General features: G+C 45.7%; 1 protein-coding gene across 2 annotated transcripts in view; it reads left to right on the forward strand.

The window, feature by feature from the left end:
- LOC142584628 (germinal-center associated nuclear protein-like) overlaps positions 1-25,933 on the forward strand; it is a 559,187-nt gene that overhangs the window by 495,437 nt on the left and 37,817 nt on the right. For both annotated transcript variants that reach the window (XM_075694780.1, XM_075694781.1), the window contains exons 24-25: positions 5,333-5,456; positions 22,519-22,630. In XM_075694780.1, the coding sequence (XP_075550895.1) occupies positions 5,333-5,456; positions 22,519-22,630 (236 nt within the window). The remainder of the gene's footprint in view (positions 1-5,332; positions 5,457-22,518; positions 22,631-25,933) is intronic.

The following is a 25,933-nucleotide window of genomic DNA, read 5'->3' on the forward strand; positions in this document are numbered from 1 at the left end:
ATACTGCACCAGGGAGGCCAATTCCTGTTGTGGTGATGGAGTGTCTTTGTCGAAGCTTAGTGGGCCTTCCTAATTTGGTTGTACCTGGATTAGTATAGCCCCACTTTCTCCCAGCGTCTTTTGCCGGTGTCAGGCATCACTCCAAGCCTGCAGATATGATGCGCTGGATGAGGTGAAATTCAAGCTCACCATCGTCAGACTAAAAAAAAATTCTCGAAGGATTCGAATTTATGACTATGGCAACCTAGCATTCGACATAGCTCAGTCAGAAAATCCCGTAGGCAGCAAGGCTACCATATGACCGACAAGTACAGCCCAGAGGGCCGTACGTGCCCAAAAACTTCTTTGATTTATCCGCGATAGACATGTTTTGCTGGTCGCGATGGGTAACTCAATATAGAACGACTTCTAAACAGTTCTGGCCTTGTAGTTCCAGAATGTCACTTGCGCAGACGGCCATGAGCTCGGTTAGGCAAACAATGCAGGCGTGCCGACGACCTTTGACAGTTGCGAATACATGCTCATGATCTACAGGAGTACAAACTGAAACACCGGAAAACGAATAGAAGTGGAAATGTAGAAGTAAATAAATGCAAACTATGACGCTCTTTTTTCTTACTTGTGGAAAATCTGTATGTGAACTATGCAACTGTTGTCGCTATGTTAATATTTTTTCTTATTGTTTGTGTGATACTGCAAACTTTCTGATCACTTTTTTCTCTTCCTTTTGCACTACGTCTTTTTTTCTGGGAGGGGGGGGGGCTCCGAATAGAAAGTCAGCGTGAGGCATGTCGGTAGAGTCAGTTTAAGTCAATTTAGTGTATCTCAAAATGGCTGAAAACAATAGTGAATTATCTGCAATATGTGGGTTTCGCTGATTGCGGCAGGTGGCATGGCATAGTATTTCTCTATGGTTCTAACATCGTGGTTTCGGAGCCTCCCGTTTGCATGCAGCCATGAACGCGGCTAGATACACTATATATTTTAGGCGAATTTGAACAGCACTTAAAAGTAGTGTGAAAAGAAAAAGAAAATGAGAAAAAGAAAAAACTTTCAGCGCTCACCGCAAATTCACTAGTCGCATATAGAGGGAGGTACACCAAACAGCTCAAGGTCTCGGCTGCCTGTCTCATGCATCAGAGAAGTATTTCTGAACGAGACAGAACTGGTACTGATGCGCCGCCGAAGGCTGAGACGTCAGATGTTGGGAAGATGCATTGGCAGTCCAGAAACAGGCAGCGCACCTAAGCTTTCACACTTGAATCTCAGAGGCCGTAACTTACCACCTTGCCCATTTCTTCCATATGTATATAGGTGATTCTAGCGTGCACACTGATGGATATGTAGAAGGATTAAAAAGATAGATGCACAGAGCAGTGCAACCCAGTTGATTCTAGTACGGTAGCTTGGCAAGTGCAGAGCACTGCAAATGCGCAACACAAAAGAACAAAAACGGCGCCAGCATCCACCCGAAACGAAGCGGCAGAGTTCGCATTGCCATGTTCATCAGCAGGAATTGTGTGTGATATGTTTCTGGAAAGTTATAGCTCAGTGAGTTTGCGGACCAGCAAGCTGAGCGAATGAGTGGAGACAGCAGCAACAGCAGCGGAGTGCCACCTGAATTGGAGAGTTTTAGCTCAGCGATCTCTCGCTCATTTGAGAGAAGTGCTTTGCTGTGCCGCCTGTCAAACAAGGTTGGACTTGCTGTGAAAATATCGGTGCACTCACTTCAGGTTCTCGATCGTGGTCATGCACTTCAAGTCATCACCAATGGCCTCGTTGCTGACACCTCTCGCGGGACAGAAAAGTCCTTTTCAGGGATGAAACACTTCCGAGGCTTTTTCGCGTGCAGACGAGTCAGCACCGCGTTTGAAAACGGCGATGACAACATGCCCCTGTTCACGTAGGTGGTCTCCATGCTTTTTTGGCAAAAACACTGGTTCGAGACGAGACCGGCGAGCAAGCGGTCCACTCCATAAACACCTCGGTAGAAAAACAACGCTAAAAGCACATACAGAAGGAAGAACGCAGGACTAGCGCAGACTGCCAATAATTGCTGTATTATGTGTGCACAAATACAGTTAAGCCTTGATATAAGGAATTTTAATATAACGAAATTCTTGATATAACAAAGTATTTACCTTTTCATAGCCTCTTGTTCATAGAACATGATGTAATTAGAACCTCAATATAACAAAGTGCGTTTGTATGAGATTACAATATAACGAAGTTTCGCTTCCACTGCAAAGGAATGCCGAGACAATAAATAGAAACTTCCATGGATGCAGATGGTCAAATGATAGAATTACAAGTGGCAGCTTGTAATTCAGGCGATGCCGACACATCCCTCCCCAAGTCTAAAAATCTGTTCAGATTCTGCGATTTCCCATGTCACATCCGTTTTACTCTTCTTGATAACGGAAGTGTTCACAAGGTTGGGTGAACAGTCCTTGCAAGTCACAGTGGCTTTCCGGAAAAACCTTCAAAATTTTTTCCTTCACATGCATTTTTTATGTTGTTTGAGTGCTCGCTTAACCTGTCGTTAATACATCTCCCAGTTTGACCAATGTGCACTTTGCCACACCTTAAAGGAATTGTAGACTACACTTCTCTGCATTCAACAAAAGACTGCCTGTGCTTTGTGCCCCTGTCACATCGCTGAATTGCCACCCGCACAGCTTTGACAGTTTGTGGGGTGCAGAGAACACACCTGTCGCGTCATTATGCTAGGCCTCCTTTTTCAGATTGTGTGATAGCATGTGACTGTAAGGCATCACAGCTAGCCTCTGCCTGTGTTGTGCACGAGATTCACACGTTTGCAGCATTGTACACATCTCTGTGGGAAGGCCCCCTGAGGCTGAAATGAGGAGGTGCTGAGGATGCCCGGCACTTGGGAGTCTTTCGGCTTCATGATTGAACACATCTGAGGTACAGTGCGGGCAAGATCTGCCGAGAGCGTTCTTTAGGCACAACATGGCAATAGCTTGTTTAACAAGCACACTGAGCTCATTAAACGAGCTATTGCCACAGTGTGCCTGAAGAACGCTCTCGGCAAATGAGAACCAGGTATGGCAACGACAGGGACTGTGGAAGTGCATTTTGATTGTGGTAGCTGCACCTCATTTCACCTGTGTTTTTGTACAAAGTTGGGGAAGAGGTTGTGAAACCTGTCGGGGGCGCTGCTTGCCCTCACTACACCCTCCCCGGGTTCTGGAGCTCCTGCTTCTAGATGAATACAGGCAGGTGGCATTCAACTGTGGCATTAAAGCTGCATGAAATGCCATCAAGTGCGTGCATGAAAAGTCAAGTGCGTGCTGATAAACAACGCTACTATGGTGAATCACTACTAAGTTTCATAACCACGGCTCCAGAGAAATTTTGGTGTTCTATTTCTCCGACCTCCGACCTCCAAGGAATGTGATTTATTTCATGTTGATGGTAAGGCAGTTCACGAAAGCAAAGAAATAGCAAATGCATTTAAAGAACACTTTAAGTCCGTCTATACAAATAATAATGATGTAATGCCACCTTTCGAAATGTCTGTGCCGCCTATACCCGAGGTTCAAATAAGCAAACCAGGTATACTAAACATGCTTTTACAACTGAACACTAAAGGATCTTCTGGCCCAGACAACATTCCAAACACATTTTTAAAACGATATGCAGAATGGACATCAAAGTACTTGCATGTTCTGCTCACAAGGTCATTGTGCGAAGAACAAGTACCGAGTGAGTGGAGGACAGCCAGAGTGAAGCCACTACATAAAACAGGAAAGAAGCACTGCATTCAAAACTACCGTCCAATTTCTTTAACATCTACAATATGTAAACTTTTGGAGCACATAATCCATAATCATGTCTCAGAATTCTTGGAAAACAATAATATATTAACAAAGCATCAACACAGATTCAGAAAAGGTTAGTCTACAATTACCCAATTAGTTTTAACAGTGCACGACTTTGCGAAAGCAATTAACAATGGGAAACAAATAGATGCTATTTTCATGGACTTTTCAAAGGCTTTCGACAGGGTCTCTTACAAAAAACTACTTTACAAATTGAGCAAGATACTGAAATACTCCAGACTAGTTAATTGGCTCACAGAATACCTTAATGGCAGAGAATAATTAGTTGTTTTTAATAATCATTCTTCTGAACGACTTCCAGTAGACTCTGGTGTTCCCCAGGGCTCGGTCCTTGGACCTCTCTTGTTCCTTTTACTCATCAATGATATGCTGCATTGCATTCCAGTTATGGTTAAGCTTTATGCTGATCACTGTGTATTGTACTCAGAGATAGACAATATTACTGACCGCGAGTTGCTGAACGATGCTTTTTGACAAATTGTTGACTGGTGCGATGCCTGGCAAATGTCAATTAATTTCAAGAAAACAGTTTTCATGTCCATTTCACATAAGAAGCATAAACTAACGTTTCCGTACAGTACTAATAACATAATTATTTCCGAAGTAACACATTATAAGTATCTCAGACTATGGATCACAAATGACCTCACTTGGGCTAAGCACCTTGAACATGTAATAGCTAATGCTAACCGCAAGCTTTATTTTTTAAGGAGGGCTTTGAAACTTTCTACTCCCACTGTACGCCTACTCGCATGTAAAGCTGTAATTCTGCCGATGCTTGACTATGCATGTGTAATTTGGGACCCTTTTACTAAAGCTGGCACCAACAAGATAGAAATGGTGCAAAGAAAAGCAGCTCGTTTCATTTATAACAGCTTCGGACGCACTTCAGTGACAGACCATTAATGCAATGAAATCGGGTATCACAACTAAAATTCCTTTTTCAACTTATTAACGGTCATTATAAGACAGATCTCACGGGAATAATTACTTTTTCATCTGGTTATGCTACTAGGCAGCGACATAGCCGAACAATAACCCCATTTAGTACACGTAATAATTGCTTTAACTATTCCTTCTTTCCCCGAACGGTGGTTGAATGGAATCTTCTAACCAATGACCAAGTTTCAAAATTATCACTTTCGGCGTTTGTTTCAAGTATTGAGTAACAATTTGTTACCTTGCTGTGCCAGTGCTATGTTCAAGCTCTGTTAACCTGATTTGTATTGTTTTTGACGCCTATGCTATAGTGTTCTTTATATATGTATTGTTTCCCACCCTGCTAAAATCCCCAATGGGGATTGCGATATTGATAAATAAAATCTCTGAAAAATGTTAGCCTGAAGAGTTGCATGTACCTGGTAGTTGAAGGGGGGAGGGGGAATTTATGTTGTGTTGGTTATTGATCACTGACTCCAAGCATGCTCAACTCCAGCGAAGCCAAGGTAACATTGTTGTCCCTGCAGCATTGCCACTGTGCTCGAACAGCATGGGGAGAGCAGTCCTTGGCTGTCGTCTGCAACACCCTGGGTTGACGTCCTGCAAGAGTGCTTTTGCCATCTTCTCTTTGGGTCCAGCTTTGAGGATGAGGTAGGATTGCACTCCTCCTTACCTCTATTAAGGCAAAAGCCTTAGATGGCTCATGGAATGAAACATTCATGTCCTGTGTTATGGCACCAAAATTCATTAGAAATCGAACCCACAACCTTTGGTGTTAGTTAGGGTGAATTAGGCCATCAATTTCTTTATATAACAAAGTGTGAAGCCGAGGCAATGAAGCGTCAGCACGACCTGTGGTGTTAAGACAAAGTTAAGATGTAGTTAAATTAAGATGTAGCTAATTAAAGCACTCAAATCAACAACCTTTCGTGGGAGTTGAACCCACATGGAAATATGGGCGAACCGGCCATATCTCCAAGTTGGATTCCAATTGACATTGTGAAGGTCGGGAGTTGAACCTATGACCTCTGGTGAGAGTTGAACCCTCGAGCTCTGGTGGTAGTCAAACCCACTACCTTTGATGGGAATCGAACCCACTTAGAGATATGGGCATACCGGCCATATCTACCCATTACCTTTGGTGTTAATTAAGGGTAAGTGAATAAGACACAGTTAGTGAAGATGAAGTAATGAAGTTTACTAAGGCACTCGAACCCACGACCATTTGTGGGAGTCGAACCCACTTGAAATGGTTCAAGTCAAAAAGCTCCTTGCTTGCCATAGATAATTGGCAAAGTGCATTCCCTGCATCCCTTGCGCGCTTTGCAACAAATCCACATGAAACAGCAAAGAATTTCGTGGCACAGTTTACAGGCAATTATATTCAGTGGGCTAATGGTCATGGTGTTACTAAACAAACATGGGCATAATAAGTGCGTGATAAATTAATAATTACAAGGGCAAATCAGAAAGACTTTTCCCCTCTTGTTTATTAGCCAAAATAATGTACATACAGGTAATTAGAAATATATGCATTCTACATACCTTACACTGTTTTCCACATAGTCCCTACACTGGTTCGGACATTTCTCCCATCACAGCACTAAATTTGAGATGCCCCTCTGCCACGTTGTCGTCAGTCGGCGACGCACACGACTTCCCCGAATGCTCATTGTCATTCAAGTCATCACGGCCTTTTTCAAACTCACAACACCTCACACTTCTTAAAGCGAGACACCTTTCCCCCATATGTGGGCATCGTATCCCTCTGGATTTCAATGAGCGTTTGTCTCTTGCTCCATAAATAACGAATCACACTTAGTTGCTTGTAAGCCATGGGCGTGTTAAGCACAACTGCCATATTCAAACAACTGACAGCAGCATCATGCCGCCGAGCCACTGGCAGATAAGGCAAAGCTAGTCCAGGAAAGGTCCATCGCTGGGAATGGATATGTTGACTTCGCATTTACAGTCACAATATGGCTAAAAAAAAAAGGGGGGGGGGTCCCAAGGACTTTCTGATTCACCCTCGTATGATGCTAGTTAAGGCGGGACACGGGTCTTAAGAGGCCGAAATTCGCGAAAAAAGATCTTTTGTAGACAATATTTTCAATATCTTGAGCTCTTTTTGCACAAATTTGCAAAGTTTTTAGTTTTGCAGATCAGTAGCTTTGCCGTAAAACTAATTGATATAATCTATTTGAGCAGGATCTGAGCCAGAATTTACTCTAAAACCGCATTTTCTCACGGCACGCAGAAGCCGTTGCAGACGTGCTATTGAGGTCATCTTGGTCTCATTTGAAAGAGCGGTCCTTCAACTTTAATTTCCCGCCACCCTAGTCTCGGCTTGTTCATTGGTTTTATAGTAAAAACGCTTCGTGATGTACCAGCGTGCGCTCGTATTGGCTGCTTGACGCAGCGAGCCACCCGATTGGCCTTGCAGCTTTTCCGTCGTCTGCTTCACGGCACAGGAACGTGCACACGCGCGCGTCATTTTGTTTTGCTGTCGCCTGCGGAGCAAGTATGTAGTCATGGCCCGAGAAGGGAAGAAGTTCCGCAGCAAGCACAAATTTAGGAAGCGGGAAAGCGGTCGTTGGCCAAAAACTTCAAGAAGTGCCCCACTACGACTGAGGATTCCCAAGATGACGGACGTGCCGTGCTTAGTGGTGCAGTCGCCAAGCCGGCCGAGCTCCTCGCGCTAGGCCTAACGCATGCTGGCCCAGCGAACCCGTCGGCTACCGACAGCACCGCGGACAACTGCCGTGTGCGCTACGACACGCAAATTCTGCAACCTCCGCAGCTACAAGACATCAGAGGGAAAGTAGCAATGAAACTTCAGCAGTTGTAATCCTTTCTAGCGATGGAACAAAAACAAAGCTTCCTCACTGAACGCGTCGATGCTGCGGCTCCCCCGCCTGATGCTACGACATTCACAATTCTGAGCTTGAAGTCAGTGAATGCTTTGCTGACGTTTGCAAATTGAAAAATCTGCAACGGCTGCGTGAAAATCGTCAAAGGTGAGCTGGATTATGGCCTTGCCATGAAGCTGCTGTTTGTGTGCGAACTCTGCGGCGTGACGACGTCGGGATGGAATTCGCCGCGCATCGATAAAATAAATCCATTCAGCGTGAACGTACTCGTAGTGCGCGCTATGCAAGCTATGGGAAACAAGCAAACCACGCTAACTGACGTGTTTGCAACAATGAACATTGCACATCACGGCCTGCATACGAAAATGTGGCAAACGTACGTGAAGACGAAGTTGACGCCCGCTGCTACCCGCGCTACCGAGAAACAGACAAGCGAGTGTGTATGCTCAATTCGTGAACTCTACGTGGTACTAAACTTAAGCTATCCGGGCAACAACGACGGGTCCTGGATGGCTCGGGGACATTCGTCACACATCGGCGTCGGCACCGTTATGGAGCTCTTCAGCGGCCTTGTTTTGGACTATGTTGTCCTGAGTAACTTCTGTGCTGGGTGTGAATCGGGCCCAAAGGAAGTTGACCCCTCTCACGAAAAGTGAAAGGAGTTCCATTTGTGCCAGAAAAATGCAGCAAAGAAAGCTGGCGAGATGGAAGTAGAGGCTGCGCTCAGCTTGTTCAGGAGGTCCCTGGAGTGACACAACCTCCGATACACAACTATGCTATCTGATGGAGACTGCTGAACATACCTTGCTCTACAAGAAGACAAGGTATACGGCTACATTCCCATTGAGAAAGGAGACTGTGTCAACCACGTAAAGAAGCGGATGGGAACTGCTCTGCGCAGCTTGATCGCTATGTACAAAAACCTTGGCTCATAGAGCCTCAGTGAAAAAGGGCGGCTGACGGGTGATCTCATTAACAAATTGAGTTCCTAATATGGCTGGGCCCTGAAGACACACAAGGATGTTGATGTCGTGCAGAGGGCTGTGATGGCCACATACCATCATATCACTTCCAATGATACAATGGCCAACCACACCTTTTGCCCAACAGGGCCCAACTCTTGGTGTTTGCAGAACGCTGCAGAGGCTAGGGGCGAGCCTGCACCAAAACAACCCCACAGCTTGCCTCCACACGTTTGTAAGGCCCTGCTTCCAGTATACCAGAGGCTTTCTGATAAGAAGTTGCTGCAGCGCTGTCTACAGGGCAAAACACAGAACAGCAATGAGTGCTCGCACTCCATGATGTGGGCACTTGCACACAAGAAGCGACATGCCACATTGTTCAGCGTCGAAGCTGCGGCAGCTGAGGCAGTTATGAAGTTTAATGCAGGCAATGAAAGAAGCTCTGGAGACATATTGAAAGAGCTTGGGCTGAACCCTAGCTCCCTCAATATGAAGTGCATGACCAAAAAAGATTACCGTCATTCTGTGGCATCGGCACACAAGCGCTCATCAGCCAAAAACCTGCAGCAGACCTTGAAAAAGAGGCACGTCAGTGCAGCCAAGCAGTTGGACTATGTGCCTGGGGCTTACTTTGTGCTTTACTTGTCTATACAGACTAGTAAGACTCAGTATAGCACTGAGTAAAGTTTCTTTTCTCTTATTTTTCTCAAAACATGGTTTTTGGTCACTTTGTTTATTTGCTGCTTCAGTATCTTTGGATCTAGGACAACTAGAGCATTTTTTTTTTTTTTGCAGCATGAAGCTAGATGTGTTGGAAAGGCAATGCTGAGAGCAGATTTTTAATTTTCTACTCAAAAAAAATTTTTTTATTTGCATTTGCATTTATTATTGATGCTGTGAACACAGAACTTCAATGGGCTGTAAAATGACAAATAATGTTCAATTTCGAATCTGTTTCCAGCGTTGCCATCCTTATGCATTGCAGTATCCGTCTATATGTTGTTTACAACTTTCTCTTTAGCAGTTAAATTTTAATTGTTCCAGCAGTCAATAGAAGGTAATTACTAATTATCTTGGCAACTACAATGTACATGCAAAATATAATTAGATATTTAGAATCAGCACAAGAAACTCAATGAGCATATTCAGTTTCATCAGATTTGATCAAGAAATAACATAGGCTTGCTCTACAACCCACGTCCCCCCTAACTGATCTACAAATTAATGGATGAAGGCATCGATACAAAAAAAAAGTAGATTAATATCCATACTAATGCACACTAATAATATCCGCACTAATAATCAAGGCCCAGTGCTCTTTTCAGACATGAAAATTAGTCGGCAGTGATTCACGCAAGAAGCCAGTTTTATGGGTGACCTTCTTTCCCCTTTGTGACATTTTGGAAGTTATTGCAAATATAAAAGTAGTACACAGAAAACACAGTTATCATTGTCACCGAAGCCTCAAAGATGATCTTGCCAGCACGTAGTGTTCAGCTGCGGGTTTTAGTAATAAACTGGATAATAGAGTGAATAATCAAATATTGTGACAGAGTGTGGGGCTGGGCTAGTAGGTATATCTGAAGCAGCAGAAGCTTGATGTGGGCGAGTTGGTTGAGCATACTTAATGAAAAAAGAGAGCGCTACGAAGAGGTAGGTATAGTAGGTATATATTAGGTCTTAGTAGGTATATAGGTAGGTCTTAGTAGGTATATGATTGAGCGTACTATTCAGTTAAAACATTTTGGGGCTCCCTTTAAGACAAACCCATTAAGCTGGATTTCCATATCTGTTGTGCAGTCTTTGTGAAAAACTAGTCAGTTTCCAATAGACCAAATAAAACAAGTTATGTCAATCCTACGCAGATCTTGGAACCTATGTGAAGCAAAGTACTATTTGTGGAGTGGTTAATCAAAGGCTTTAAATTATCCCATTCCGTACCTGTGTATTTGGCGTCAAGGAAACTTGTGCTCTTGCACATGCTGTCGTGCCTATGCTGGGCAGTGTGGCACACGCGGCAATAATCTCAAACAGCTACTTCGCGTTGGCACGATAGAAGTGTGCATGCGATTGTGGCCTAATGGTTAGAGCAACGGGCTGCTGCGCTGTTGGGGTCCGATTCCACCACCGTCGTGGTTTCTGAGCCTGGCCAGTTCTTCGGCTAGACAGCAGCGACAGTGGCCAGGGTCGCGAAGAAAGCCCAACAGGAACCGCCAATGGCATTGAGCCATCTTTCATGGCAGCCGCCACTGATGCCTGCTGCTTCTTCGCACAGCGGGTATTGGCAGACTTGGACGGTGCTAGCTACTGTGGTCCCGCGCTACGCTCACGGCGTGCACACTCTGATTGCACGCGTCAGACGACCACTGCGGGTTTAAGGGGGGACATGGCTTTGAAAATCAACTTGCGTATTTCTTCATGGATTTTGATGAAAATTGGCACAAATGTTTGGAATCTCTTCCTGATGCTTCCATTAAAGTTTCAGAGCGATATCTTGAGAACATTTATTCAATTTTATTCAGCAGGATTTTTCTCCTTCGAACTTTCTGGAGAGCCTGGGGAAATGAAGAAGCATGATACAAGGCTTGTTAAGTATTGGCTACAGCTAAATGCGGGCTGAAGGTCGTGACATTCTTCCTTCTTTTTTTCGCAACACAAAATTTTTGGAGTGCCCTTTCTATGTTACCTTTGCATCAAGCACACTTTTGGGGTAGACGAATAGCCATATCGTAAACTTACAAAGAGTCAAGATAGGAAAGCGAGACTGTCACGATCTGGACTGTAGCCCAAGGAATGTGACAAAAACTACGGAGTCAAAATATGCTAAACGGTAACAAAGAAATCAGCTCCAGAAACTGAGTAGAAAGGGAAAAAAAAACAGTTTTGAGAAAACGGCTCTTAAAGGGACACTAAAGTGAAAAATGATTTCTTCTGCATCAGTAAATTACTGTTGTACAACACCAAAAACACCACTCTTAAAACGATAAGATGTTTCATAAGCCAGAAAAAGCACAAGAACGAAATGCGGGTGGCAACGCCTACTTGAGTTCCCGCAACTGGGGGCTGTGACGTGTTGGATTTTGATAGCATCTTCTAGGGCCTGCTAATTATATATAGCGGTACAGATTGACTACATTGTGTTCTAAAGGAACCAGATATTAAACATGGCAAGTTTCGGGAACCTTTATTCAGCCAACGTGGCCCAAATGCAAAAACATACTTTGGAATTTCTGACGTCACGCTGACGTACAGGCACTGGGGTTTCGGCGCAAAATTCAAATACTAATATTTGGACCTTCATTTTCTCATCTAATAATCAAACTATTTTTTTTAAATGACTGCCTGCAGGATTTTCAAACAATGCTTCTTTAGTCTAAACTGATCTATTGTTTCGCTTTAGTGTCCCTTTAAAGTTTCACCTTCTCTTCAATTTTCTAAAAGGCACCAAATTTCTAGTCCTTGGAGTGTTTTGTGATGTGGGGCTTCTTGTACATGTGGCCTCTGGTCTGGTGTGCCTTTGTTTCCTTCCCCCCCCCCCCCCTATTTTTGTATGGCATTCTTTGCTACTGCTCTACAAAGCATGGTGCCTGGGTTTCAAACCATGTGAGGTGCAGAACTCTGTGTGGGCCTGAATATACCGTATTTACTCGCATAATGATCGCGCTTTTTGGTCAGAAAAAACTGACGCAAATTCAGGGGTGCGATCATTACGGGAATTAAATTTCCTGCGAAAAAAAAAATTTTTTTTTTCGCCCCGCGTTTGCTGCGGGATGCAGGTGCAGGACACCAAAACAAAAATGGCGGCCGGCGGAGCAAGCTGAATGCGCCGAACGCGATTTTTTTTTTCTTCTCGCGAGTACATTACGTGCATCGAAACAGTTTCTTCCGTATCAGTAATGAATAATATCGTTAATATCGGCAAGTTTGCGGCAATAACATAGCCGTGTCCACTTTGAGGGGGCAGAAACAGATGGGCGCGCTTAGCTGCCAGTGACATAGAAACACATGGCGGGCATGCTGTGGGAACTGCGGCATCTGTCTCCACTATTATCCTAATACCGCACATCTGCGCTAAGGGTGGGTGAATATCTTAGCTGTGTTACAAACGTTGGCGTATGAATAAGGTACACTTTTGACGTATCAGTGTAAACGTGGCTACTATCATTGCCGCTCGCGATTTGTTGTATGCCCATGAGTGAAGATGACAAGAATCGAAAGGCGCCTTTTTTTGTTGTTGTTGACCACAACCATTATAAAGCCGACACATAATAAAGGCAAGTTTGGTTGTACCTCTTTTTGTCATGGAAGTGCGGAAAGTGATGAAAGTTAATGAAATGAGGCGTCTACTTAAGAATGTTTGGTGTGTGCAGACCGCTTGGTTTGTCTTGGAGTCGTTCGCGTAGCATTCGACAGATGGTAAGCGCGATCATTATTAGCTAGACTCGGCACGCGACATATCGCTGCGGCAAGTTCGGGGTGTGATCATTACACGGGGAAATAAAAAAAAATCGAATTTTGAAGACGAAATTCAGGGGTGCGATCATTACGCGAGTGCGATCATTATGCGAGTAAATACGGTAGTTCCAGTGTTGTAGCTGTACCTGCAAGGTGCCTGATTGATAGCAGTCTCCATTACAATCAGTAAAGCATTTTTTTTTTCTTTTGGCAGAATTGACCATGTTACTGAATAAAGGCTCTGAGTGTCAACAGCCTTCCAAGTCATCCTCACTTGACAATGGCTGTGGAACTCAGGATCAGAGAGCCAGTGATAGATGTGCAGCTGCTGGGGGCTTTTCAGAATTGTACTTTTGTATGATGCCTCGATCACTTCTGCAGTCTGTGTCAGCTCAAGGAATCTAGTGAACAGAGCTCATGATGAGGTTTTCTTTATGAAGGGGTAGTATGGTAGATATTGTTATTAGCTATCGTGACAATATGATAATACAGTCGAACCCGACTATATCGAACCCGTTTACATCGAATTATTCTATATACCGAACAATTTCTGCACACGATATAGTTACAATGAGTATATATCGCAAAAATTACGCTTACATCGAACAAAAATAGCAGCGACACCCGATATATCGAACGTCAAGCGGCGGAAAGTGCCCCCGGATGTTGGCTTTCCCTCGCGGTGGTGGAGAAAACCCGGCTGCGCGGCTCCATCCAACCGCTCTCCCTACCGTGACCGCGCCCGACCGTGCTGCCTCGGACGAGCCGTCGGCACCCCCCCCTGCAAAACATGATCCTGGCCCGCCCACAGCGCTTGCTCAGACAGCCAATCAGATGCTCTTGTGCCCTCATCATGCAAGATGGCGAAAGTGCGACTTGCCTCGCTGTTTTTGTGTGCGCCTTGTAGGCCTCCTCTCGCAGTGTTGCCGTGATGAAGCAGAAGAATTTGCCTTTCGTCGTGAAGCTCGCAATCATGAATCGTGTCGAACGCGGTGAGAAGTCGGATGTCCCCGCAGAGCACAAGATTCCGAGGAGCACTCTCGGCACGATCTTGAAGAATAAGGCGGAGATTAGGGCTAAAGCATCCAAACTCGCGACCCGGTGACCGTGGCGCCCGACCCGTACGCACGGCCGTGTACGAGTGGTTAATCTGAAATTGCTTCAGCCGTGCCGACTTCCGCGTGCTCAGTGATGACCGTAAATTCTGATGAATGCGACGAAGCCGTTGCCAGTGTTGCCGAAGTTTGGAGCGAACTGTCAGAATTTCCGGAAGCTGTTGACGAATCAACGGTGGATGAGTTTGTGAGCGCAAATGATGTGTTGCGACCACGGGAGAGCCCGAAAACGAAGACTACATTGCCAACATTGTACCGAGCACAAGTGAAAGTGGGCACAATGAGGAAAGCAACGACGGTCCTTGGCCCACATCCTCCGAAGTGATTGGTGCGCTCGCACTAGTCCGGTGCTTCTGCGCGAATGCGGAAAGTTGCGGCCTCAGCTGCTCCGACTCCTTAATGTGGAAAAGTGCGTGCGTCGCAGGCAGCGAAATTGCCAAAGCAGAAGAAAATGCAGGACTATTTCGTGCGAAACTAGGCTAGTTTAATCAATAAAGTGATTTTATAGATGGTATGTGCTTTTATGACATCCAATTATTTAGCAGGCTTATATCGAATTATGCTCTATATCGAACTGATAGGCATTTTTTTGCGAGTTCGATATAGCCGGGTTCGACCGTATAGTGAACGCGCAATATGCTTGGTTGCGTGTCTGAGATGCCGATTTGCGAAATACCTAGCCACGCAGTCCTAGGTGCCGACGAACGAAATTCCTAGCCACAGGCTCCAGGAGTTGACGCTCGATGCGTTTATTCACGCAGTCCGAGGTGCCAACATGTGAAATGCCTAGTCGCGGGCTCGAGGAGTAGACGCTCAATGCGCTTATTCGCGTAGTTCAAGGTGCCGACACGCGAAATGCTTAGACGTGGGCTCGAGGAGTCGACGCTCGATGCGCTTATTCACGCAGTGCGAGGTGCCGATGCGCGAAATGCGTAGACGCGGGCTCAAGGAGTAGACGCTCGATGCGCTTATTCGCGTAGTCCGAGGTGCAGACGCGCGAAATGCCTAGACGCGGGCTCGAGGAATCGACGCTCGGTGCACTTATTCAAGTAGTCCGAGGTGCCGATGCCCGAAATGCCTAGACACGGGCTCGAGGAGTCGCTGCTCGATGCGCTTATTCGCACAATCCGAGGTGCCAACATGTGAAATGCGTAGACGCGGGCTCGAGGAGTAGACGCTCGATGCGCTTATTCGCGTAGTCCGAGGTGCAGACGCACGAAATGCCTAGACGCGGGCTCGAGGAGTCGCTGCTCGATGCGCTTATTCGCACAATCCGAGGTGCCAACATGTGAAATGCGTAGACGCGGGCTCGAGGAGTAGACGCTCGATGCGCTTATTCGCGTAGTCCGAGGTGCAGACGCACGAAATGCCTAGACGCGGGCTCGAGGAATCGACGCTCGGTGCACTTATTCAAGTAGTCCGAGGTGCCGATGTCCGAAATGCCTAGACACGGGCTCGAGGAGTCGCTGCCTGATGCGCTTATTCGCGCAATCCGAGGTGCCAACATGTGAAATGCCTAGTCGCGGGCTCGAGGAGTAGACGATCGATGCGCTTATTCGCGTAGTTCAAGGTGCCGACGCGCGAAATGCTTAGACGTGGGCTCGAGCAGTCGACGCTCGATGCGCTTATTCACGCAGTGCGAGGTGCCGATGCGCGAAATGCGTAGACGCGGGCTCGAGGAGTAGACGCTCAATGCGCTTATTCGCGCAGTCCGAGGTGCCAACATGTGAAATGCCTAGTCGCGGGCTCGAGGAGTAGACGCTCGATGCGTTTATTCGCGTAGTTCAAGGTGCCGACGCGCGAAATGCTTAGACGTGGGCTCGAGGAGTCTACGCTCGATGCGCTTATTCACGCAGTGCGAGGTGCCGATGCGCGAAATGCGTAGACGCGGGCTCAAGCAGTAGACGCTCGATGCGCTTATTCGCGTAGTCCGAGGTGCAGACGCGCGAAATGCTTAGACGTGGGCTCGAGGAGTCAACGCTCGATGCGCTTATTCACGCAGTGCGAGGTGCCGATGCGCGAAATGCGTAGACGCGGGCTCGAGGAGTAGACGCTCGATGCGCTTATTCGCGTAGTCCGAGGTGCAGACGCGCGAAATGCCTAGACGCGGGCTCGAGGAATCGACGCTCGGTGCACTTATTCAAGTAGTCCGAGGTGCCGATGCCCGAAATGCCTAGACACGGGCTCGAGGAGTCGCTGCTCGATGCGCTTATTCGCACAATCCGAGGTGCCAACATGTGAAATGCGTAGACGCGGGCTCGAGTAGTAGACGCTCGATGCGCTTATTCGCGTAGTCCGAGGTGCAGACGCACGAAATGCCTAGACGCGGGCTCGAGGAATCGACGCTCGGTGCACTTATTCAAGTAGTCCGAGGTGCCGACGCCCGAAATGCCTAGACACGGGCTTGAGGAGTCGCCGCTCGATGCGCTTATTCACGTCGTCCAAGGTGCTGATGCACAACATGGTTAGGCGAGCGTCTGAGAAGTCCGTGTGCGATGTGTTTGATTGCAGAGTCAGAGACTCCTGTCCTTGAAATGCTTAGCCGTATGTCCGAGAATTCCGCTCGTGAATCTTGGTCGCGAAGTCCGCGTCGGAATGCTTAGCCGCGAGTCTGAGATGTCCACAGACATGGGGATCGGCCATGCTACTGTGATGTTCACGTAGCGCCCGTTTTGACATGTGGATATTACGGCGAGTGGAGACTTCCAGACTCGCGAGGTGCGAAGAGCCGTGCAAATGACGCAATCGCCGGACCAGTGGCGAACAGCACTAGAGTCACGTTGCGGGCGTGACCTTCAATCATTTGCTTCTTGTGTGCTTGTTTCTGTGTGGATGAGATAGCTTAAGTGGCAGATTTGAAGAGAGAGAAATGCGCTTTCCAACGAGACCAAGATGGCGGCGCTCGGTTGCGTCGTTCTGGAGATATTGTGGCTTGAAAAACACCATTCTTTCTTCATGTCCACAAGATCTGCTACCTTGGCTGATCGAACAATTTTTTTAGAGCGCTTCTACATGATTTACAGTGATGACATTTTGGAATCAGATAGAAGAAGAGTTATAGAAACTGAAATTCGAAAAATCAGTTCCTTGACCATTTCTCGCGATGCAAAAGTCGCGTCCCCCCTTAAGCATTCCGAGCCACCATGCATACAGTGTCCCCACCTGCTCCGGCTCGCTCCATTGGCCAGTGGTGGACACCGGCAGAGAGCAACATATTTGCACTCTCTCGTGCTCCGATTTGGTCTCCCCAGGCCCTGTCTTGCATGCACATACCCAGAGTGAAAAGCAAACCTACTCTGTTTACACCTACTTACTTAATAACAGTGTCCTCACTGTCACTCCCTTGTACGCATGTCGGTATCCATATTACAACTAACTTATCGTGCAAGGGCGCATAGAAAAGATGTTGCAGCAAAAGCATCTAGCACATTTTACCTAAAACAAAACCTGCGTGACACCCCTTCAGCCACTCGTGAAATAGCGTACAGAATTATTGTTTGTCCGCAACTCGAATTAACGTGTCCCGTCTGGTCACAACACCTAGAATATCTCATCAATTATCTCGAATCTGTTCAAAACAGTGCCGCATAATTCATCGCCAAAGATTACAGTAGGCATTCTAGTGTTACAGTAAAACCTCGTTAAACCGTACCCGTTTAAACAGTAGTTTCGTTTTAAAAGTAGTAAAGTCAAATCTCCGACTCGGCGGCCATTGGACATAATGTGTTTTGTATTCGCATAAACCGTACCAGCTTATTGCATACGTATCAGTTAACACATAGTGTTTCCACTTTTTGTCGTGTAAACATGTCGGTGCGTCGTCTCCATCGGGCGGTTTGGCAGAACAACAAGCCTCAGAGATCAGAACGGCCTCTAAGCACCCTGTGCGTTTGTGCGTGTAGCCACATCAACATCATTTCGGCGCCGTGCCAGAGCATTGTGGCGTCCTGCAAACAAGGACTTGCATCATGCCAAAGCTCGGATAAAAAAGACGCCGGGTGCGCAGCACAGAAGAAATATTAGACATAGTTCGCTCTAGCGAACGTGACACGAAGTTGGCGCTGGCACGCGACATGAGTCTACTGTTGACGACGGTGCGTGGCATTTGAAATACGAAGTTGCTCGGCAGCGCTGCTGCAACTGCGAAGAGATGTCGGCTGCGAGTTTCGACTTTTTGCCATCGTTGCCTTTGTTGTTGCCGAAATGTCGACTAGCAACAGCGATGAGGACGACAGAAAGTGACAGCATGAGCGATTCAGGCCAGACAGCCTCACAAATGCAATCGTCATGACGAGAACAGCATCCCACAATGAAAAAGGTACCCCACAACTTCTGCAGTGCTACCGCTCGCGTGCACAGAGAACATGCGACGGCAACGAGGAATCTGCCCTGTGAGTGTTTACCGTGAAGAGGGGGCCGGCTGAAAAGCGGGCTCGCAGCTTCAGTAAGTTTGAGGCCGCTGTCGTCGCTGCTAGGCCGCCGCTGCATCAAACGAAAATAACGCTTTTGTCGCGCGAAGGGAATAAATACTGCATGACTTTTTCCCTTTCATCGCACTCTCTCCGAGTTCTGATTTTGACAGGTAAGTAGGTGATCTCATGCTATTTCAGTTAAGCATTACTGCCATTTATTGCATACTTTTTTCGAGCTCCGGCCAACTACAGTTTAACAAGGTTTCACTGTACTGCTATAAAGAAATCGCTATCACTCCTATCTTTTGAATCACGAAGAATGGTAGCTCTGCTTTGCTTGCTGTACAAAATCTCTCACAGTTAACGCACAACTATGTTACACGGCGTGGTTCCTTAGTGGCTGTGGTGTTGCGCTGCTAAGTACGTGGTCGTGGGCTCAAATCCCGGTCACGGCAGCCGCGTTTTGATGGGGGCGAAAGGCAAAAGTACCTGTGTACTTAAACTTAAGTGCACTTTAAAGAAACCCAAGTCATAGAGAAAGAAATTCAGCAAGAGGGGACACTCGGCAAAAACTGGTAACAGGAAACACGTCACACCTAGTGTCAACTCCATCTGTTAGTTGACGCGAGCATCCGAAAAAAAAGAAGCGGAAATGAACTTAGAGACGTATTAGTTTTTAAAAATTCTTTTCCACTAAAACTAAAAAAGTTTTGCGTGTACATGAACTTATACTGTGCGACTTATTTTTCTTGCGTCACCTAGCAACAAGCTAGCGGCACGCCAGATGCGCCATATGCATGCGCCATTCGCCAGACATGCCACCAAAGCGAGTGAGGCCGGCTGCGCATGTGAAGTTCACCATGATGACCCATCTCTTTTGGATGCAGCACTTTTGTTGGGTTCTTGGCGTTTTCTTGCTTTCCATCTGCATTTCAACATGGCACCACTGCACCACTGGACTACAGCAAGGTGAGGAATTTTGTTACCCGCTGTGGTTGCTCAGTGGCTTTGGTGTTGGGCTGCTGAGCACGTTGTCGCGGGATCGAATCCCGGCCATGGCGGCTGCATTTTAATGGGGGGAAATGTGAAAACAGCTGTGTACTTAGATTTAGGTGCTCGTTAAAGAACCCGAGGTGGTTGAAATTTCTGGAGTCCTCCACTACGGCGTGCCTCATTATCAGAAAGTAGTTTTGGCACGTAAAACCCCTTAATTTAATTTTAATTTTAGGAATATTGTTTGGCAGTCTGCAACGCAGTTCAAGCACATTTAGGCTTACTGCACAAAACTGAACCTATATAGTGACTCAGTTATCAAAAAACAGCTCCGCCGTTCAAGCCTAGTTAATTTGAGGTAATTACTCAAACTGTGAAATGTTTGCGACGCTTTCTATGAGCCCAAGCATTATTACAACTTATTTCGGTAGTTTTTGGGCATGCTTCCCACAACTGGCTTTGTGACGAAAAGCACCTCGGCCGCTTGACACAGTTTCACGTGAACTGAATCGGGACAAGTTTTGCCGTTTTTTCTGACCCCAGACATTATTGTAACTAATTTCACTACTTTATGGAGTACTTTTCAAGCACAGTGGCCGCGCTCGGCATAGTAGCGCAGTTAGCGAAAAGCAGCTCGGCTTTTTGCTGCAGCTAGTTTTGCGTGTACTGAATCTTATTGGGAAAAATTCATGACATATTCTCCAACTCCAAAAATTATTGCAATTCATTTCGTAACTTCTTGAGATACTCTTGAGGCATGCTTGCCTCGCCTGGGCTTTTGACGCTGTTAGCAAAAAAGCAAGCCAGCCGTGGTGAGTTAGTTTTGCGCGTACTGAATTTTAGTGGGACAAGTTTGTGATGCTTTTTATGGCCCTGCAACAACGCATACCTTATTTAGGTACTCACACTTGTCGAAAACGCGACGAGCGGTTGCTGTGAGTGATAACACGGGAGTGTGTTGCTTGCGCCGGCAGGACGCGTAAAAGATAACGCCGAGGAGCTCAAGAACTTGACATTTCTGTCTTCTGAGCGACTGAAAACAGGCTTTGCGCTCACAAATCTGTCTTCAATGCGACTAGAAGGCATTCTGCAAGCGTGTAACATGGTCTGCCTTAGAGACTGTGTTGTAGCCACCTCCGTGTACTTGGTGTACCGTCACGTCAACTGTGGCATTGTTTGGGAGGAGTCTATTTTCTACGAAATGTATGTAAAAGTGAATTTATCTGTAATTCTGCTCATTCACCACTTACGCACGTTTCGCCTCTACACGCAACATTCCTGTTAAGTCAATATACTGAAATGATACATGCTTGTAATTTACTTTTTTTCAGCTAATGGCATCGGGTGGAACTTCATACGGCAGCGACTGCTGCTTACCTGGTGCCACAGCTTTGGATGAATGCACAAGAAGCTCGGAACGAGCATTTTTAGAGAGCAAAATAAACATTTCTTCAATTCAGAAGACGCCTTGCGTTTTCTTTATGAAATTGCACGTGACACTGATTTGGTGAAGGCTTGTAAAGATTGTTTGCAATCATTTTTACTAAATAATGAAACGATTTTGCGCCAAGGCCGCGCATGGTTCAGCAGTATAACTGGAAAAAAAAAAATGCTGTGCCGATCAGCGGAGCTGGCATTTTTACTAAATAATAAAACGATTCTGCGCCAAGGCCGCGCATGGTTCAGCAATAGAACTGGGAAAAAATAATGCTGTGCCGATCAGCGGAGCTGGCATGGCGTGTACCAACTCGTGTTCAAAACGTCTGCGCCCAGAACTGAAACTGGAAGGTGTTAATACTATCCGCTTGGTGCGCTACACTCAATTCGGCCGCCGGGCTCTATGGGAGTGTCCGCTCTTGTTGAAATTTCTTTCTCTATGCCCAAGTGGTCAAAATTAATCCATAGACTATGGCATGCCTCATAATCAGGTTGTGGTGTTGGCACTGAAACCCTATAATTTTTCTTTTCTTTTTACATAACTACATTAACCTCTTTCCCGACCATTTCGTAAAACTTGCCACTTATATAACACACGCACTTTCACACTTGTTTGGCTGTACAAATGCATTTAATAAATCTGCATTATCTCGGGCAATAGCAGCTGGGAACAAACTTCCAAGCCATATTGTTGAAATTAATAATGTGGAATCTTTTAGAGAAGCATTTAAAAAATTGATTTCGTAGCCTAGTCATGCGCATATGTTAATTTGTCCCATGTGGCTTAGCTGTTTATCATCCATGCTTATTGCCTGCTATTTATATGTATACACACGTTTGCAGTTCTTGGCCTAGAGTTTTATTGAGCCATGTGCGTTTTTGACTGCCCAGAGTGTTGTTTTTGTTCCTCGTTTGTTTGATGTTAAATGGAGTCTTTCTTTTTCTCAATTTGATTTGCTGTTAGTTATCCTCTCCTGTTTCTGCCATGTTTTTTTTTTTTTCCTTACCCCCTCATGCATTACTCCAGTTGCAGCCTGTGAGGTATGTGTATTAATAAATAAATAAATTTAAAACAAGTACACTTTCACGAATTGTGACAGACATGTCAAGGCTGGTTGGAACTTTAAGGCGGCATTGCCATCCATCTTTCTATATTTGTACTTTCTCTAATGGCAAGGGAGGTTGTTTTTTTAGACGAATAATTTACTAACACCACTCGAACTGTCTTTTTCTTTTTTGGGGCAAAAAATATATGCTTGTGCCATTTCCACAGATGGAGTTCAGGCACTCCTTGTGCACCGTAATAGTTTTTGCAGCTGCTGTGCACAGCATCACCAGGGCAGAGAACCTCTGCATGTTCTAACATCGAGCATCGTCCAAGTAGTTTCAGACACCTTTTGACACTTTAATGCAGCAGTTGTGTTTTTTCTGGCAAAGGCACGCGAGTGGTATACTGTGGCTGTTTTAAGGGCACCGGGGACGAGATGGTGGTGCACTACCTACCTGCTGAGCTTGACCAGTTCAACGCATGGGACACTTGGGTGGACATCACGCTTCTGCCCAGCAGGGGTGCTTCCATGGGTAAGGAGTACTTGGCTGAATTATTGAACGGGCTGGCTGAACTCGTATGAGGTCTTTCCTCTTTGTAGTGCTTCTCTTTCCCAGTCAGATGTTCTCAAGTGATCAATTGGCCATTGGCATCACAGTAAGCGTACACTAATTCGACCTTGATGGGACTGTCAAAATTGGTAGAATTATCCAGCAGGTCGAACTAATAGGCAGAAAAAACATCTAAACACATTGCTGATTTGTTTGGCACTGTACGCTTGTGTTCAAGCATGTCTTTAAATCGTACGCACACCCACTCTTTTGCATTCAAAGTATAAAACTAGAGTAGAAGTGGCATCAGCACTCGTTCACAAAGCAGAAGCCGAACGGACTCCCATTTTTATTTTATTTTTTTGGCAAGAAGAACATAGCATGCCTCTGATTCTGGCAATAAGAAAAAGACAAAACCAACTAAGTTCGCAAAATGGAAATTTATTTGCTTAATTTCCACCATAATCACTCTCAGACAGCACTTTATCATTGTCTCTGAAGGACCACAACATTTCCTCCGTACTATCCATGGCACAGTTGGCATTCTGCATTTATCAAATTACTCCATAACAGCACGGTGGCCCACGCCTGGACTAACCACTTTGGTGATTCATCCTGCAATGCATGCAGTTCTCCGGGATGTCAAAGACACATGACGGACTTTTTGCCACTGTCTTAATATGTAAGATAACTTATCATTTAAGTGTTCTTTTGTAATTGGACTGAAAGCAGTGCATCATCTTCCTGCCGTGCGTTTTTCTGCGGCCATCCATGACGCTGGTTAGGCTGGCTAGGCTGTTGCTGCATATTGCCATTGCAGTTCTGGTTTTGCATCGAATTACGTTGCACAGGAAACTTGCGGACAAATTTTCCTGTAAAAAAAAATATGCACGTTAGCGTTGGGTCACATATTAACATTGGGTATATGCTGTAATAATTGTTAGCTATCGCTATAGCTTTAAAATCTTTCTTGAGCAGACTGAAGATTGGCATTTTCATAGGTGATGACATTTGTTTGATGCATTCCTTGCATCCTAAGCGCCGCCAAGACAGATGCTGCCACAACAGAAGTCAAGCACTTGTGTGCAGACCAGCCAAGATCGACCCTATGATGACCAATTTCAGGACTGAAATAATGAAGGTTTGGGCCCATAGAAATGTATGAATGCCGGCCCAGTGCGTTGGTTGTGATCAAACAGACCTCTCCAGGGGCAAGTCACACGGTTGCCGGCACACGTGCAGTGGTTCTGGTGGGCAAAACACCATCTCCGCCAGCCAAAGGGGGGGGGGGGGGGTGCTGTGCTTGGTGTGAGTGCCACGTGGAAGCATTTTCTTATTTTTGTTCTTTTGTGAACTCTTGTGAGTCATATTAGCAGTATTGTGTGCCAGAGAACATTGGTGTGTGGTAAACTGTATGATGAAGAACAGTCAACAATAGCTTTTTTATTAGCAGGAATGGAGAACGTGGCTGTTTGTGGTGGACTGTGCGATGAAAGACAGAGACGGCGGCTTTTCTTCAGGAATCGAGCGCATTTGTTGTGTCATGATAAAGGATGCACCAAAAAATAGTGGCACTATGGACTCATCTTTGCGTAGGGAAACGGACCACATTGTTGTGTGGGTGTGTGTCCTGTATAATGCCCGATTAGCAATGCATCGTGTTCGCAATAACATGGACGCACTGACGTGTAATAGGGGCAGTCTTGGTGACCATCGTCATCGACAGAACTTCAGGGCCTGTCGTTTCTTCGCACGGGTGAACAAGACGCAATGATCACTGAGCGCATATATCTCAGTGTCATCTGCACTGTGTAGAAAAAAAGAATTGTTTCAGCGTAATCTATCGGCCTAAAGGTATGAGCTCCTTCCATTATTCTTTTTTTTAACCATTCGTGGAGCAGCGTACACCTCGCCACAAGGAATGTGCATGCGCTATTAGCATGTTTTTACCATTGCTGAAGCTGCTTGTATATGCCACTGGGATTGCACAGAAGGTGGTCCACTAAAATTATTGCACTTTATAGCAGATCTCATGGGCTTGAGCTAAAACAATTAACATATTTTATTTCTTGTTCTTATAATTCTCCTTAAAACACAATACCCATGCTGTGATGGTGCACATTAACATGCAAAACTGGGTCTTTTTTAAGGTAAGGCCAGCAAAGAGTTGCTAGTTAACTTTGCTGGTACAGCAAAGTGAACTTGCAACAAGTTATGTATGATTTGTATAAGCTTCGTGTATTCGGATTGCAATGACTAAGAAGTAAAATTAATTCATAAGCCACAGAGTGGCTTATGAAGAATGCTGTAAGCAAGAACTCCGGATTAACTTTGAACACCTGGGGTTTTTCACCGTGCACTTAAAGCACTGTAATGACAGCTTTTGCCATCTGCCCTCATCAGAATTCAGGTGCCGCCACCGGGTACGGCAGATGGTTGTCGACAAGATTAGTGTTGCACATCAGTTCAGGTTACAATGTAAGTGGACGTAAATGAATTATGTTCACGTAAATGCAATGCAAAGTTTTTGTCCGACGACGACTTATTTAAGCGAAGTGTCATTTCGGCATGGGGAAATGTTCATGTTCTGTGGTAAAATAATTGCTTTCGAAGAGTAATAGAATTTTTCAGGTTGTCAGATCAACAGAAGAGGCGTTCTTATGAAATGCTGACTTAAAGGCGCCATGCATTTGGCAACAACACTGCGTTGTTGTGGAAGTAAAGCGAGGATGGTTACTTTCTGAGCAAAGAAAGAAAAAAGGCAATATGGAAAAAAAAATGCAGTCGTGGCCGCTTAGATAAAAGCAGTGCTCCTGTGCTTAATTCGAACGCGCCACCGTTCACGTGACCGTACGCGCAAACGATCAGGCGTTGGGACAACACGAACGCCGCACGTTTGTGTTGTCCACTTCTCTACTCTTGTGTCTGGTCTGCATGCCTCACCTTTTTTTTTTTACAATGCCTCCAATAATTCGCGTGCCTCTGTCGTCCCTGTTTGTACTCGTTATCCGGTCGCAGTGAGTCGGACTTCCTTGATTTGTCGCGCGCCCATCGGCATGTTTTGTGGATAGCAACTCGGCTAGCAGGCATTAGTCTATAAAAGGTGCATTAAATGCCCGTGTGATTGTTTGCACTAGTGTGTTGTCGTTCCTTTGTCCCAAGGGCATGGGTGAGAATCCCACAGTTGGAAGATGCAGACATTACTTGCTCAAAGAATTGAAGTGCATAATTAAATGATTATTTATTTATTTATTTATTTCACATACTGTCAATCCCTCTTGGGAT

Source organism: Dermacentor variabilis, chromosome 6, assembly GCF_050947875.1.
Source record: "Dermacentor variabilis isolate Ectoservices chromosome 6, ASM5094787v1, whole genome shotgun sequence".
Lineage (NCBI taxonomy): Eukaryota > Metazoa > Arthropoda > Arachnida > Ixodida > Ixodidae > Dermacentor > Dermacentor variabilis.